This window comes from Saccoglossus kowalevskii, chromosome 8 (assembly GCF_978046115.1).
Source record: "Saccoglossus kowalevskii chromosome 8, keSacKowa6.1, whole genome shotgun sequence".
Classification (NCBI taxonomy): Eukaryota; Metazoa; Hemichordata; class Enteropneusta; family Harrimaniidae; genus Saccoglossus; species Saccoglossus kowalevskii.
In genome coordinates, this window is record NC_140648.1 from 12,252,194 (window position 1) to 12,269,428 (window position 17,235).

The following is a 17,235-nucleotide window of genomic DNA, read 5'->3' on the forward strand; positions in this document are numbered from 1 at the left end:
AATAGACATATCGGTTCCTCTATATTTTCGACCGAGAAGAGATCCTGATTTCTACCATGGAACTATAAACCCCTTTTATAGTTCCATGTTTCTACGAATCTAGACAAAATTTCGTACACACAAACATATATACGCATGAAACAAATTATATATATTTATATTACCAATTATTACAGTGGAAACAATAGTTAAAATTATTTGTAGAATTTATACATATACATGAAGTGTATTCATAAAAAAATAACTTGTATCGTATTGCTCTTCGTACCGTGACGAAATGCCACATCGCGAATCTGGGGTCAAACGGGCAAGTTGCCGCGTTTTCACGCGAGATCCGAGCATGAGACTATGTAAATCACATACCTTGTGTTTGGGAACTCCAACAGCAACTAAATATGGAGAGTGAGTACTGTGTGTGATCAGCGGTAACTACCCGGGAATTTGCAATACTTGACGCTGTACTCGGCTGTTTTACATCTGGAATCGACACCTAAATCACAGATTACGGCTGATTGTCGTGGGATCCGCGGCGTAGGGCTCGTACCTGGTTTATTTCGCCGATCCGTGTAACAGGGGAGGTTGTAAACATGCCACAGATAGAGGTCAGTTTCTTTTTCGACAGTCATCTCTCATCTTTGACGACAAATTCATGTTCAATTATAAATTCTGCTATTTCCGGGGAATTAATATTGTATACATCAATAACACCCGGGATCTAATGTCAGTGGAGGCGTTAATTTACTTCTGTAAAGGGTGTTTGTCAATATTTATTAGTTTCGTTTTCACCCCTCCCAAACAACTGACAGCTCCTGATGTATTGTGTCAAATTAAGAATACCTGAAACTTTTACAACCATTATTGACAGAAAGAGGCTAATTCTGACCGCTGAATATCCTGTTCCCTCTCTCACCGTTTTCTGGATGCGTAAACGTACTATGCAGTGTGTAGATTTAATAGGCGTTTTTCTGGGCATGATTCTGGATATTGGACTTGGCAATCACTTATATTACTGAGTTATTGATTATAGACAAAAAAATTACAAAGAATAAATAGATAATAAAAACAATATATACCTGTGTTCCCTGAACAAATATAATCAATATAATATAATCATACATGCACAAAATTTTGACGAGAATATTATTATCACTAAGATGTTTTTAATAGTTGTTCGCTTCATGATACCATGGACGTAGGATAATACATATACCTAGATGTCTTGTAGTGAGGAATACATTTATGAATACATGTACAGGTAAAATAATTTTCTGGATTGTTTGGACCTCAGATTTGGTGAATTGTGTTCCATTTTTGATTTTCAAATCATATTTATACTTTGAAACTAGTAATTAACCTAGCTGGAATATTATTTTTGAGTTTATAAGTTATACCTCGGTAGTTGATTATACAAATGTAACTATAATATATGCAGTGTTGTCAATTATTAGTCTGTCAGCAAAGCGAAACATACTGTACTGTAAAATACTTAATTTTCACTTGGAATTAATTTTCGCTATTTTCACTGAAGGAAAGATTCAGTGAAAAGAAAATCCAATAAATATGCATTTTTTTCCTATATTTTACATTCAACTTGTCAAAAATCAGTGAAAATAAATTCCATAGAAAACACTCAAAAAGTCTTTTCAGCGAAATTTAATTCCAGCTGAAATAAAGTATTCTACAGTATTTCCACTGTCAAAGCAACACAGTCATGAGGCTGTATTTCACATACTGACTAATTTTCACTGGGTTTAAATTTTGCTGATTTAGCATTTCAGGGATATTCAGTGGGTTTTAAATTCATGGTTTTATCATTTGAATAATGTGTTCTATGCTAAATTTTACATATTCACTGGGTTTTAATTTAGCGCAATTTCCAGTCAGCGAAGTAAGCAAAATTAAAACCCAGTGAATAATTAACCTTTTTACAGTAGTTGTTTTTTATATGTATCACATGGGACCATAGACCTTAGAAAAGGTCTATGATGGGACCGAGGCTGTGAAAATAGTAGAATATAGTCGTCCATAAAACCCTGTAGAATGTGTTTATAAGGGGTTCAGGTGCATTTGAATGTGTTAGGAATGTCTTTCATATTTGTAAAAAGTGCATTAATTTACATCACATTTGATCATTTCTTACATCAGACATAGCAACTGTGTAGCCTGCTGTGAATGGAATTACTTCACTGAACACGAATTGTCACACATACATTAATCTTGTAAAATATTTTTCGCAACATTTCTGGTTGTTGTATCTCACTAAATCATGAGTTCAAGCATGTATAATAAAGATGTATAATAATAAAGTTATCACTCGAGTAGTACTTGATTTCACGTCTGTTGATATGATCACCACACTGACTGACTGTCGCTTTCATTCTTACTTTAAGGTACTGTAAATTTATTAATTATTCACTGACTGGGTTTTAATTTTGTTATTTTCGCTGATAAGTAAATTCTGCTAAATTAAATCTACGTGAATATGTAAAAAAATCAATAGAACTCATTGTTTCCTTGACAAATTCATAAAATTAAAAAAACAGTGAATATGCTCAAAACATCAAAATAGTGAAATTTAATGTCAATGAAAATAAATGGTTTTACAGTATTCTCATAATATTGTGACTGACAGTCCAGAACATATTGTGTCTTTAGTGCATATAATTAGGTTAATGTCTGGTAAGACTTAGGCCAGCGAGAGCCCTGTGTAAAGAGAATTCCCACTGTCGTAGTCCCGTTGTCTTCAAATTTTCTCCCGACAATTCCGAAGTGGTCGCCGTTAGCTCAGCGGGAGTCCCCGACAACTTCAGAGTATGTATATTAAAAGAGAACGCGTTGGGCTCACGACAGCACGCTAATTAGCATATACAGCGAGACAAAAAATATGGAAAGAAGATGCGTAATGTAAAGTGGCGCTTATAAATTAAGTTTGAAATTACATCCATCATCCTAAATAATTGTTACTGGGACATTGTATGAATGACGTGTATACAGTTTCCATTGCCATGGCAACATCATTTAGTGTGTTATGGATGAGACATTTAATATAGGCTATTCAACACAAAACCATACGTTATACTGATAGTATCATATTTCATTTCCAGTATATAATATCCTAATTAGTTTTGATTAAAATATTGAAATTGAAAATAATATACCATATTTAAAGGCACATGGAATGTTTGTTTTAGTAGGTATACCATAATCACACTGTACTTCTAACAGACAATTATGGTACATTCTGCCACAGTCCCTACATGTATTTTTATGATAGAGAGACTTTGATTCTGCATAAAGCGTTACAGTTCTCACACTGCATTGTGTTGGATATGAGACCCATTGTAATGTATACAGTGTACATACAATGTGTTTAAAATACAGTATTTGTTGATACAACATTTGAACATGTTTTACAAGACTCTTTAAATCACCAAGCACTTATATTAGAAGATGTTCTAGTAGAGAATGGAGATAAAGTTATAATTGTTTTATCACTGCAGCACCTTTTTCACAACTTTGATGTATTACTTTCAGGAATTGGACCCATTATCGTTATCTGACTCTGAAGAAGAAGAAGAGTACGTCCCACGGAAATCTAGAAAAAAGACAGGAAAGAGGAAAACAGGTAAATAGTGTTTAACTTGACTGAGAATGATTGTAACAATTTATATTGAGAGAAAATGAATCGTTTAGCTTCTGCAATGTGACAACACTTGAATCAATTACCTTTCTGGTGCTGGACAGTGCTGTGGTGGAGATCAGAACAATTGGGAAACCAATCAGGGGTGATGCTAACCCTGTTTTGAAGTCACAACACATACATGTACCTATTGGGTGTCATTGAAGCGATGGGTATTGTCTGTTAACACACCTTACTCAGTGTTGCCCATATACCGATTGTGTTATACAGTGACCTCACTGGAGTTAGCTCGTTATAAAGTGTTTTGTTGTTGTTCGTTTGGATAAAAAACTTACTGGTACTTCTGCTTTCTCACCAAAAAAACAGGATCACAAGGCATTCCTTCTGGTCTTCAATATGTGCTATGACTATGGCTGCAACATCTTTTTTTGTACAATAATTCGCTTTAATTTTGCAAATGAAATTTTTTTTAGGAAAATCAAAAAATTATAGCAGTGAACAATTCACTGGGGTCATTAAGACAGAAATTTGTTCCTGTGAATTCTTTAAAAACATGAAATTGCGGAAAATTGAAACCTTTTCACCACCAGAGTTTCTTGCCCAAAATAATTTGTGTCAATTTTTAGTTTTTCCTTTAAAAATTTGGCTATTTTCGTTCAAATCTTCTGAAGAAATATGCAGACTATAAACAGGACTATTTTGTGATGAAAAGAAGGTACTAGTGGTGAAAAGGTTAATGTGCCAACATTGACAATACATCACGCATAAATTGTTGTCTATTCTTTTCTTGTTTCAGCTTCACCTTATGGACAATCTAAAGGTATTTCTACCAAGGGTAGGAAAGTGGTAGACACCCGCAATAAAACTGCAAGGGATCTCTGGATTGAAGGCATGCGATCAGGAACAGGGTGTAAGTATAACTTTTCATTTTCTTTTAAACTTATGATTGTTTTGAATTACGATGATGAATTCATTTTCCAAAGCAACATTAATTTGAAAGTTTGTTGTTGTAATAAATAAACATCATTAAAGTCTGAATGTTTTTATTTACCTGTCTAGATTTTTCAAGTCGTAAGGTTTTACTTCGTACTGGTCAGTAATTGCATGTAGTGTGCTGCATACTTGTGGTGTTTTTATTTTACCTATTGTGCTCGACTTCATTTATTTACAATGTTTGCATGCAGATGAAAAGAGGGTTACTGATGCATGATGCTGCCTCCCCAAAGCCAAAACAAAGATTGTTTACTGTATTTCCTCTATTAGTAGTGTCATTTTAATTCTGGAGTCCAATTTTATTGTTTTCATAGCCGTTTAATTAATTTTAGCAACCACATATTTTCATAATGTCTGTAAAATTCTCTGGCATTTCCAATAATTTACCAAATTTGTAAAAAAAATGGTCTCTTGTGGTTTTCAGAACTTCTGTCCATGAATGTTATTTTTTTACATGTATTTCATTTGATGTTTCCATAGTAACATACATGTATTTATTTATTTATTTATTGCATCCCTTTTGTAACAGGGGCTCACTATGTAAACTAGGAGCTGCACCAAATAAAAAAAATACATTTCACTCAAAGACTTGTGGATAAAAAAAACTTTTGATAGACAAAAAGAAATTAAGTTACATGAACTAAGATAACAAAATATAACAACAACAAAAGACATCTAAAAGTAGCAACAACAACAAAAAATAAGAAAACTAAAATATAAGAAGTACACTGGAAAAATATTAAATATTATCTGTATACCTCTTTCTACTGTCCATGGCATCAACTAAGAATTTTTTTGTAAAAGTATCAATTTCGTCATGTATCATGTATCTGAAATCAATATGGTTGAATTGCTATTCTGATGTCATTGTTGAATAACTGCAATTCAAACAACAATTTAAACTTGCATGTAATAATACTATTTGTGGAGTTCTAAGAAAGGAAATATGATATTGATCTACTGTAGAATACTTTATTTTCGCTTGGAATTTATTTCCGCTATTTTCGCTGAAAGGTTGATTCCGTGAAAATAAAATCCAGCGAATATACTTTTTTCCCTATATTTCACATTCAACTCGTCAAAAATCAGTGAAAATAAATTCCATACAAAACACCCAAAATGCCTTTTCAGCGAAAATTAATTCCAGCTAAAATAAAGTATTTCACAGTATTAGAAACACATGCACATATGTCCACAGACATTGTGTCGCATCATGTTTGATATGAGTCCCATGTGACGCTTATTAAAAACATTGCTTATTTACATGAAATACAGCCCCATGACTGCTGACTAACTAATGATTGACAACAATTATTATATTAAGGTCTGCAAAAGTTTGAATTTCAGTTTCTTCAAAGCTTTACTCTTACGATGTTAATATGGAAAATGATGTTTATCCTGTATATGTTGTCATACTGTACTAACAATTTGGCTCATCTCAATCATTCCTAATCTGTTGTAAATTCTTGTGTTTGTCATTTTACTATAAATTTTGTTCAAAATCTGTCAAATATTTTGTTCAATTGTTGTAGACCACTATGAAAGCACTGCATGATTATTCACATTTGACATAATTTGTGACTTATTTTAAGACTTGAATTAGAAGAAGGGTTACATCAAAATATTCACATATTAGTCACATGATTGTCTCTTTGAGGGAAAATTCTTCATATAATATCATAAATGATTATAAGCCAGTAAAAAAAATTAACAATTTTTGGTCATAAAATTTTACTTTTATTCAGACTTTACAACTGTTAACTGATACATGCAATGACTAGCATCATGAATATTTTCCTTGGCCAACTATAAATAATAACATATTTTGATCAGACTATTTAGGAACTTCTGATATTTTGAGTGGAACCAATAATAAGTTAAATACCTTTTAAAAGATGTCACAATATGACAATGATCAATTTTTTTTAATAGTGGTAAGTTTTCCAGCTCAGTTTAATAAACAAAAAGAAATCCATTGCATGGTTTTGTTTGAATTGTTTTGCTAGCTTGCTCATTTCATGGAAAACCAAAAGAAAAAATCTCAGAATACACTAATATAATGAATAACAATACGGTAATAATAAATTTACATTTTTTGTTACATTTTCTCATTGCAGACTTAACAACACAAAGTCCAACTATGAACATGACAAAGCGACCCAAGTCTGCTGGCATGATGAACACCAGTCGGGAGTTAGATGCTCTCAACGGCAGTGAGTACCACAATTGATTTATAGCGTCCACTGTTCCAGTAGAAAAACAAAAACAAGTTGTGTGGCTCTGTCACTCAATACAACAATATCTCAGCAACCATTTGCAAATAGGGTCCATTTATTAACTCTAAAAATTTGATTCACTCCAGCGAGTCAGACTTTCTTTGGTTTGTTGTTAGTAGTGTTAATATGAAAACTAACACACCAATAGTGGCTTCAGTAGTTACAGATCACTTTCCTATCCTATTTAATACATTTCTTATACTCGCTCAACTTCAAAAAATGTATGACCAATAGGTGATGAAGATCACATTGCATGTCCTACTTAACTTTACAAACCAATAACATGCTAAGGACGCTTGGAAAGGTTAGAGTGAAGAAATAGTAGTAATCATTATTGTCATAGTTACTCAATATTTTTCAGAAACACCAAGATCAGGTAGAGGGAGTGCTCCTACTTATAAGCCACAGGAAGAAATGTACGATGATATCATAGACTTGAAAAGAGTAAGTTCTTGGCAAATGCCGTTCTCTGTACTTTCACCTTTTCTGTTCCTGAATATGTTACGGTGTAAATTTTCATGGGGGTGTCATTTCATAAACGTCACTGGGACATTTTGCGATATATGTAACAATCAGTCCCAAAGAAGCCCAGCTTATTGCTATGGCAAAATAAAAGTGATATACAGTATCATAAAGCAAATGATCCCTGTTTACATGTCTCATGTAATGTGATCTCTTCCATATGTTCAGATCTCAGGTTTGCCATTCTGCATGCCTTATGACCCAGAGATCTCCCCCAACAGCGTTATAGAGCATGGGCCTCTGTTTCCATGATTCTGGATAAACAAAAGCACTCACCGTAATTATTATAACAATGCTTTCAGGACAGGTCACTAACCTAGTATATTATTATGCAGATTAGCTGTCAAGCTTCTTTATTTCTTTGGGAGAGGGGGAGGGGCACTGCTCTGACTCCAGTGTGACTGGACATCATACAACTGCTAGAGGCAACTAGTTTTAGCAATGACTTATCGTATTATAAATCACTAGATCTATGTTTAAAACAAAATAATAAATGCCTTCACTTTTTTTTAGCAAATCAATGGTTTGAAAGAGGAAAATGAAATCGTGAAAACAAGAAACAGAAGGTTGGAAAAAGAGAGCGTACAAAAACAGAAGCAAGTTGAACAACTCTTGGATCCCAGCAAGGTATTCACCTCATCAATTGTTTGAGAAAGAAAGCAAGAGAAGGAGTTGAACATCATTTTAAGAGTTGTGTACATGTAATTATGGGTTTTGTGTTAATTTATTTGTACTAATGGTAACATGTGTGCATTCACATGTAAAGATTTCCATTTTTTCTGCTTTGTAGTGCGATGACTTGAGAAGAGTTATGAATGAGAAAAAGCCAGATGCAGGCGCTGTAAGTTTACATGCATATCCTATTATCTTGTCTATTTAGTATTTAACATAATGTTCAAATCTGATTTTTCTATGTCTGTCAGATTTCATTTTGTGTCAACTGAATCATAATAGATCATATATCAATTTGTCAAGTTTGAATAATTATTTAAAGTGCCATGTTATACACCACATGTAAAATGCATGTTTGTTTTTTTAGTCTTATAATTCAGCCTCCGTGTGTCCGTGTGTCCGTCCGGAGTCATATCTCAGAATCCCTTGGACCGATTCTGTTCATTCTTTGCATGTGCCTAGTACTTTATGTGGGACATATGCACATGCAGTGGTTTAGCGATTCGATTCAAAATGGCCAACTGGCAGCCATCTTGTTTTTTGAAAATGTTGTATTTTGGACATGCTTTGTCAGTTTTCATTCAAACTTGGTACATAGATTATACATGTTAGGATACATGTCCATGATGATTTATTTCACAATAGGATCAAAGATGGCCGACTGGCAGCCATCTTATTTTTTGAAAATGTCGTATTTTGGACATGCTTTTTCAGTTTTCATTCAAATTTAGTACATAGATCATACATGTTAGGATACATGTCCCCAACCGTCCGTGAGTTCCTGAGTTTGTCTGTCCGACCGTCTGTGTGTCCGTCTGTCCGTGTGTCAGTCTATCCAACGTCATATTTCAGAATCCTGTGGACCGATTCCGTTCATTCTTTGCATGTGCCTAGTACCTTATGTGGGACATATGCACATGCAGTGGTTTAGCGATTCAATTCAAAATGGCTGACTGGCAGCCATCTTGTTTATTGAAAATGTTGTATTTTGGACATGCTTTGTCAGTTGTCATTCAAACTTGGTACATAGATTATACATGTTAGGATACATGTCCATGACGATTTATTTTGCAATTGGATCAAAGATGGTCGACTGGCAGGCATCTTGTTTTTGTTTTTTTATGCAGTATCTTGGACGTGCTCTGTCAGTTTTCATTCAAATTTGGCACATACATGTACTTTATACATGTTAGGATGCATGTCCATGACAATTCGTTTCAAAATCTGGTCAAGAATGGCCGATTGACAGCCATCTGACTTTTTGGCCTTACTACTATATTTTCACAATTTATGTACCATTTTCATTCGTATTTGGCACACACATCATACATATCAGTGTGTTTCATAATCAGATCAAAGATGGCTGAATAACGACTGTTTTTATTTTGGCCATATTACTATGACACGAAACACGTGTTTTGATGTAAATAAACAATCTGTTGTATACGCCACTTGGAACTCAAGTTTCAAGGACATGCTCGCAACAACCCCTCCACTTTAATATGACGAGCAGAAAGAGAACTTAACGGGGACTGTGTCATTTTCAATGACTTGTTTACATTAAATTCAAATCTTCACTGCACTACAACTAATGTAAGTTCTATTGACTATTTATTTCTGTAGGTTGTGAATAGTCTAAAACAGAAAAACTTAAAATTAGAACAGACACTGAGAGACAAAGAAGCCCAGTTGAGGTAAGATGCATGTACAGTATATACTTAACTAATAATAATATGTGAGATTGTTATAAACCAGCTAGATGTCACATACTAGTGTGCTGGATTACCTATATGTCATGGAAAGTGACTGTTACACAACTTAGCTATGATAGCTTGCTATCTTGAGTAAACTCATTCATAGATATCAGTGTATCAGTGTGAGTCACATGCTGGTTTGTGACAAATTTAAATACCTGTGACGTTCTTTTGTCACCAAAATATTCAAAAGGAGAAAAAAAGTGATTTAAAAAGAAGTCTTTTTGTAATGGCTTTAGGGCTTATCGACAAACTGTAGCATCACATTTGCTCTATTTGATATGTTTACGTAAATGACCTCTTTAAAATGGGCTAATTGTATTTTAAGGTCTATGGATGTACTTAAATTTCCACCCAAACTAATTATTTTGGATCACATGTACCTCCCATGCATCTCACATGTACCTCCCATGCACCTCACATGCACATGCATCCCACATGTACCTCCCATGCATCCAACATGTACCTCCCATGCATCTCACATGTACCTCACATGCACATGCATCCCAAATGTACCTCCCATGCATCCAACATGTACCTCCCATGCATCCCACATGTACCTCCAATGCATCTAACATGTACCTCACATGCATCCCACATGTACCTCACATGCATCCCACATGTACCTCCCATGCGTCCCACTTGTACATCCCATGCGTCCCACATGTACCTCACATGCATCCAACATGTACCTCACATGCATCCCACATGTACCTCCCATGCATCCCACATGTACCTCCCATGAATCCCACATGTACCTCCCATGAATCCCACATGTACCTGACAAGCATCCCACATGTACCTGACATGCATCCCGCATGTACCTGACATGCATCCTGCATGTACCTCACATGCATCCCACATGTGCCTCACATGCATCCAACATATGCCTCCCATGCATCTCACATGTACCTCCCGTGCATCTCACATGTACCTCACATGCATCCCACACGCATCCCACATGTACCTTCTATGCATCCAACATGTACCTCATATGCATCCCACATGTACCTCACATGCATCCTACATGTACCTCACATGCATCCAACATGTATCTCACATGCATCTCACATGTACCTCACATGCATCCCACATGTACCTCACATGCATCCCACATGCATCTCACAAGTACATGTACCTCACATGTACCTCACATGAATCTCACATGTACCTCCCGTGGATCTCACATGCATCCCACATGTACCTCACATGCATCCCACATGTACCTCCCATGCATTCCACATGTACCTCACATGCATCCCACATGTACCTCCCATGCATTCCACATGCATCTCACATGTACCTCCTATGCATCCAACATGTACCTCACATGCATCCCACATGTACCTCGCATGCATCCTACATGTACCTCGCATGTATCCAACATGTATCTCACATGCATCCCACATGTACCTCACATGCATCCCACATGTACCTCACATGCATCCCACATGTACCTCACATGCATCCCACATGTACATCACATGCATCCCACATGTACCTCACATGCATTCCACATGCATCTCACATGTACATCACATGTACCTACTATGCATCCAACATGTACCTCACATGCATCCCACATGTACCTCACATGCATCCTACATGTACCTCACATGCATTCCACATGCATCTCACATGTACCTCACATGTACCTACTATGCATCCAACATGTACCTCACATGCATCCCACATGTACCTCACATGCATCCTACATGTACCTCACATGCATCCCACATGTACCTCTCGTGCATCTCACATGTACCTCCAGTGCATCTCACATGTACCTCCCGTGCATCTCACATGTACCTCACATGCATCCCACATGCATCCCACATGTACCTCCCATGCATCCCACATGTACCCCACATGCATCCCACATGTACCTCCCATGCATTCCACATGCATCTCACATGTACCTTCTATGCATCCAACATGTACCTCACATGCATCCCACATGTACCTCACATGCATCCTACATGTACCTCACATGCATCCAACATGTATCTCACATGCATTTCACATGTACCTCACATGCATCCCACATGTACCTCACATGCATCCCACATGTACCTCACATGCATTCCACATGCATCTCACATGTACATGTACCTCACATGCATCTCACATGTACAGTCAAAACTCGTTAATACGAACTCGGTTACAACGAAATACCGGTTACAACGAACGAACACCGAAGTCCCGTTTGAAAATCCATTATCCCTATGGTAATTGACAACGCTTAGAACGAACTCGTTTATTACGAAAACCCGCTTAGTACGAAAGGATTTTCTCTGAAAAACAATGGTCTGTAACACCTATAGCGAACATTTCATTCGCTCAAACAGCTGCGAAATCCTAAAACGAACCGCCAAATACACGGTGTTACGCTTCCGCTGTTGGCAGTGGGCTTGAGCTGTGCAGCGTAAAATAAAAACAATGTAGCCATTCACTGGGCATGAAAATCTTTTGTGTACGTGACTTCCAGTGTCTAGTCACTTTCGACGCCCTTGCTGCTCGAGTTTTTTAAGATTCACAATAAAAAAGTGTGAAGCATGGACGCTGTAAATTTTAGATAAATTACGCCGACTACGAGTGAGATGCCAGTTTCCGTCCTGACTTCAAAATGTCAACTCGTGTCAAACGGCGTGCCTTGTCGTTGGACTGTAAAGTCCAAATGATCAAAGCGATTGAGTCGGGCATTCGTCACGGCGATGTCTGTCGAAAATTTGATGTTAAACCCAGTACACTGTCAACGATTTTAAAGAAAAAAACTGATGTTTTGAAGATGTTCGAACACAACAAAATTGAGCCGTGCCGGAAGCGAATGCGGTTTTCAGCAGTCGACGACGTTGAGCAGGCATTGCGGAAATGGTTTACCAGTGCCCGTTCTATGAATGTCCCAATCAGCGGTCCTATCCTCCAGGCAAAGGCCGAAGATTTAGGACAGAGAATGAAGCATTCCGAATTCAACATTTGTATTTTCCATTTTAATATTATTTTAATAAACATGACAACGTTTATTTCAATACTATTTGTGTGTTTTTAATGCTTGGTCTAGTGTTTAAAATGGCGCCATAGTTTTGTTTACCCTGACTTATGGTAATTAGTTTGTTTCTGTAAAGCGCCCTCTAGTGGTGATCGGTTATTACGAACACCGGTTATAACGAATATATTCACCTGGGGCCTTGATATTCGCACTAACGAGGTTTGACTGTACCTCACATGCATCTCACATGTACCTCCCGTGCATCTCACATGTACCTCACATGCATCCCACATGTACCTCACATGCATCCCACATGTACCTCCCATGCATTCCACATGCATCTCACATGTACCTCACATGCATCTCACATGTACCTCACATGCATCTCACATGTACCTCACATGCATCCCACATGTACCTCACATGCATTCCACATGTACCCCACATGCATCCCACATGTACCTCCCATGCATCCAACATGTACCTCCCATGCATTCCACATGCATCTCACATGTACCTCACATGCATCTCACATGTACCTCACATGCATCCAACATGTACCTCACATGCATCCCACATGTACCTCCCGTGCATCTCACATGTACCTCCAGTGCATCTCACATGTACCTCCCGTGCATCTCACATGTACCTCACATGCATCCCACATGCACCTCCCATGCATACCACATGTACCCCACATGCATCTCACATGTACCTCCCATGCATCTCACATGTACCTCCCGTGCATCTCACATGTACCTCACATGCATCCCACATGTGCCTCACATGCATCCCACATGTACCTCCCATGCATTCCACATGCATCTCACATGTACCTCCTATGCATCCAACATGTACCTCACATGCATCCTACATGTACCTCACATGTATCCAACATATATCTCACATGCATCTCACATGTACCTCACACGCATCCCACATGTACCTCACATGCATCCCACATGTACCCCACATGCATCCCACATGTACCTCCCATGCATCCAACATGTATCTCCCATGCATTCCACATGCATCTCACATGTACCTCACATGCATCTCACATGTACCTACTATGCATCCAACATGTACCTCACATGCATCCCACATGCACCTCACATGCATCCCACATGTACCTCCCATGCATTCCATATGCATCTCACATGTACCTCCTATGCATCCAACATGTACCTCACATGCATCCCACATGTACCTCACATGCATCCTACATGTACCTCACATGCATCCAACATGTATCTCACATGCATCTCACATGTACCTCACATGCATCCCACATGTACCTCACATGCATCCCACATGTACCTCCCATGCATCCAACATGTACCTCACATGCATCCCACATGTACCTCCCATGCATTCCACATGCACCTCACATGTACATGTACCTCCTATGCATCTCACATGTACCTCCTATGCATCTCACATGTACCTCCCATGCATCTCACATGTACCTCACATGCATCCCACATGTACCTCACATGCATCCCACATGTACCTCCCATGCATTCCACATGCATCTCACATGTACCTCCTATGCATCCAACATGTACCTCACATGCATCCAACATGTACCTCACATGCATCCTACATGTACCTCACATGCATCCAACATGTACCTCACATGCATCCCACATGTACCTCACATGCATCCCACATGTACCTCCCATGCATCCAACATGTACCTCACATGCATCCCACATGTACCTCCTATGCATCCAACATGTACCTCAATGCATCTCACATGTACCTCACATGCATCTCACATGTACCTACTATGCATCCAACATGTACCTCACATGCATCCCACATGTACCTCACATGCATCCAACATGTATTTCACATGCATCTCACATGTACCTCACATGCATCCCACATGTACCTCACATGCATCTCACATGTACCTCCTATGCATCTCACATGTACCTCCCGTGCATCTCACATGTACCTCACATGCATCCCACATGTACCTCACATGCATCCCACATGTACCTCCCATGCACTCCACATGCATCTCACATGTACCTCCTATGCATCCAACATGTACCTCACATGCATCCAACATGTACCTCACATGCATCCTACATGTACCTCACATGCATCCAACATGTACCTCACATGCATCCCACATGTACCTCCCATGCATCCAACATGTACCTCACATGCATCCCACATGTACCTCCTATGCATCCAACATGTACCTCAATGCATCTCACATGTACCTCACATGCATCTCACATGTACCTACTATGCATCCAACATGTACCTCACATGCATCCCACATGTACCTCACATGCATCCAACATGTATTTCACATGCATCTCACATGTACCTCACATGCATCCCACATGTACCTCACATGCATCCCACATGTACCTCCCATGCATCCAACATGTACCTCACATGCATCCCACATGTACCTCCCATGCATTCCACATGCATCTCACATGTACATGTACCTCCTATGTATCTCACATGTACCTCCCGTGCATCTCACATGTACCTCACATGCATCCCACATGTACCTCACATGCATCCCACATGTACCTCCTATGCATCCAACATGTACCTCACATGCGTCCCACATGTACCTCACATGCATCCAACATGAATCCCACATGTACCTCACATGCAACTCTAAATACAAATTGTATATAACGCTTGATTGTAATATTGACTGTGTTCTGTCCGAAAATAGGTTGTTTGTCCAATGAATAAACTTTATTATCATAACATGTTTGTTTTTGCAGTAAATTACAAAATGATTTGAAGAGCACAAAGATGGAAGAGATGAGGATTGAAAATGAGATGTATTATTCTGAGGTGAGCAATGTTATCCATTTACAAGGTTTGTTTTTTGGACAATCAAGGTACATGCGATAATCTACCATAGAGACGCCATATTGAATCATATACCGTATTTATCCGGGTATAAGCCCAGGGTCTTGAACATGGAAAATTGCTAAAAAGAAGGGGTGGGCATTTGCCAGGGAATAGAACGACAAATGAAAACATGCAACGGAAATAAATGAACAATATGCAACACTAGAAGTAAAACAAAAATAATGTATTGCTTATAATGTGACAAACAAACCAGAAATAATAAAAATCAACAGTGAGAAATCATTTGAATTAGGATTTTCCCGCCGACCAATACGCGTGAACTCAAAATGAATTAAAATGTCAGGGGTTAAACTGCGTAAAATGATTTCCGGTCTCGACAAATTACGAATCAACCGTCATGCAAGATCAATAATAATCTACAAATTTACACAGTAAAAATTATAAAAATTCATAGCTGTTTGAAAAAACTTCTCAGATCTTTATTTGTACGTTCTTTGCCATCTTCGTCAAACTCAAAACCCTCAAATGTTCAAGTCGGTGCCACTGTAGCCGTCGAACAAAATCCCTACAACTTATTCCTGAAGTTCCCACACAATTTGGACATAGCACTTTTAATCCACGGATTTCGCAGTCTGTCAGCTTGGCACTTTTCATTCATGTCTAATCATAATAAAGAGACAAAAAAAATGGGGTCACTCTGCTGCCATGGCACACGATGCTTTTGTTTACAGTCTAGCAATCATCTTTGACCTTTATGCATCTGCTTTACTGATTGGCTAAGAATGACATCACTACTTGTATTTCATCTTGAAGGTCAAATCGTGACATTGCTTTCTTATCAGACTCGACGCTTATTAATCACGGTGAAAGTTATCATTCAGCAAGTTCTGGCGGTTGGAATGTCTCACTATATGGATATGAAATAGGAAGTTGTTTTTTTTATCCAACGACAGAAGAATAGTTTTCATGACAGAAATGCAATAGCGGTGATAAAAGATGGTAAAAAAGTTGGCAGTTTTCGGCGTGACATTGCAAAATTGCTGGCCCAGTTATGGATTCGCAAGCTGCTACAAAATATTTATAAAGCCAAAATAACGTGATTTCAACCTTTCTCCCAGGTACGGGCTGCTACAATATTGCAACATTGTTTTCATTGTCGACGACGCTAAAGCCGAACGAGTGCGACACTTGTACGATTTGCTTGAATCGTTTCTAAGGAAGCACAAACCAAACGGCCGGCCCTTTTTAGGGCCACAACATATTTCAAAAAGAGAACTACCGTTTCTGCTTTAATATTTATTTTTATAGACTTGCTGACTGCTATGATTCTGAAAAAAATCAGCGGTGAACGCGCTGCCCTGAAGGCAGAAAGCTGTCACAGCTATTTTGCGTTTACGCTTTGTTTTGCGCAATTAACAATTTTTATTATAAGTATCACGACAGACTTCAAGAAAGTCAACTATTAATACAACCACAGTCAACAAATAGAAAATAGTTTTTTTGTTTTTTGTTTTGTGTAGAAAAAGACCC

General features: G+C 38.0%; 1 protein-coding gene across 2 annotated transcripts in view; it reads left to right on the forward strand.

Moving 5' to 3' along the window:
• The first annotated feature begins 336 nt into the window (after positions 1–336).
• Positions 337–17,235, forward strand: part of LOC100376284 (uncharacterized) — a 28,034-nt gene continuing 11,135 nt past the window's right edge. The window contains exons 1-10 of one of the 2 annotated variants that reach the window (XM_085502178.1): positions 337–602; positions 3,535–3,625; positions 4,437–4,550; positions 4,700–4,732; positions 6,751–6,846; positions 7,271–7,353; positions 7,945–8,058; positions 8,222–8,272; positions 9,727–9,797; positions 15,612–15,684. In XM_085502178.1, coding sequence (XP_085358304.1) covers positions 588–602; positions 3,535–3,625; positions 4,437–4,550; positions 4,700–4,732; positions 6,751–6,846; positions 7,271–7,353; positions 7,945–8,058; positions 8,222–8,272; positions 9,727–9,797; positions 15,612–15,684 — 741 coding nt within the window. In that variant the 5' untranslated portion in view covers positions 337–587. The remainder of the gene's footprint in view (positions 603–3,534; positions 3,626–4,436; positions 4,551–4,699; positions 4,733–6,750; positions 6,847–7,270; positions 7,354–7,944; positions 8,059–8,221; positions 8,273–9,726; positions 9,798–15,611; positions 15,685–17,235) is intronic. The other variant, XM_078012854.2, reaches the window with a different exon arrangement.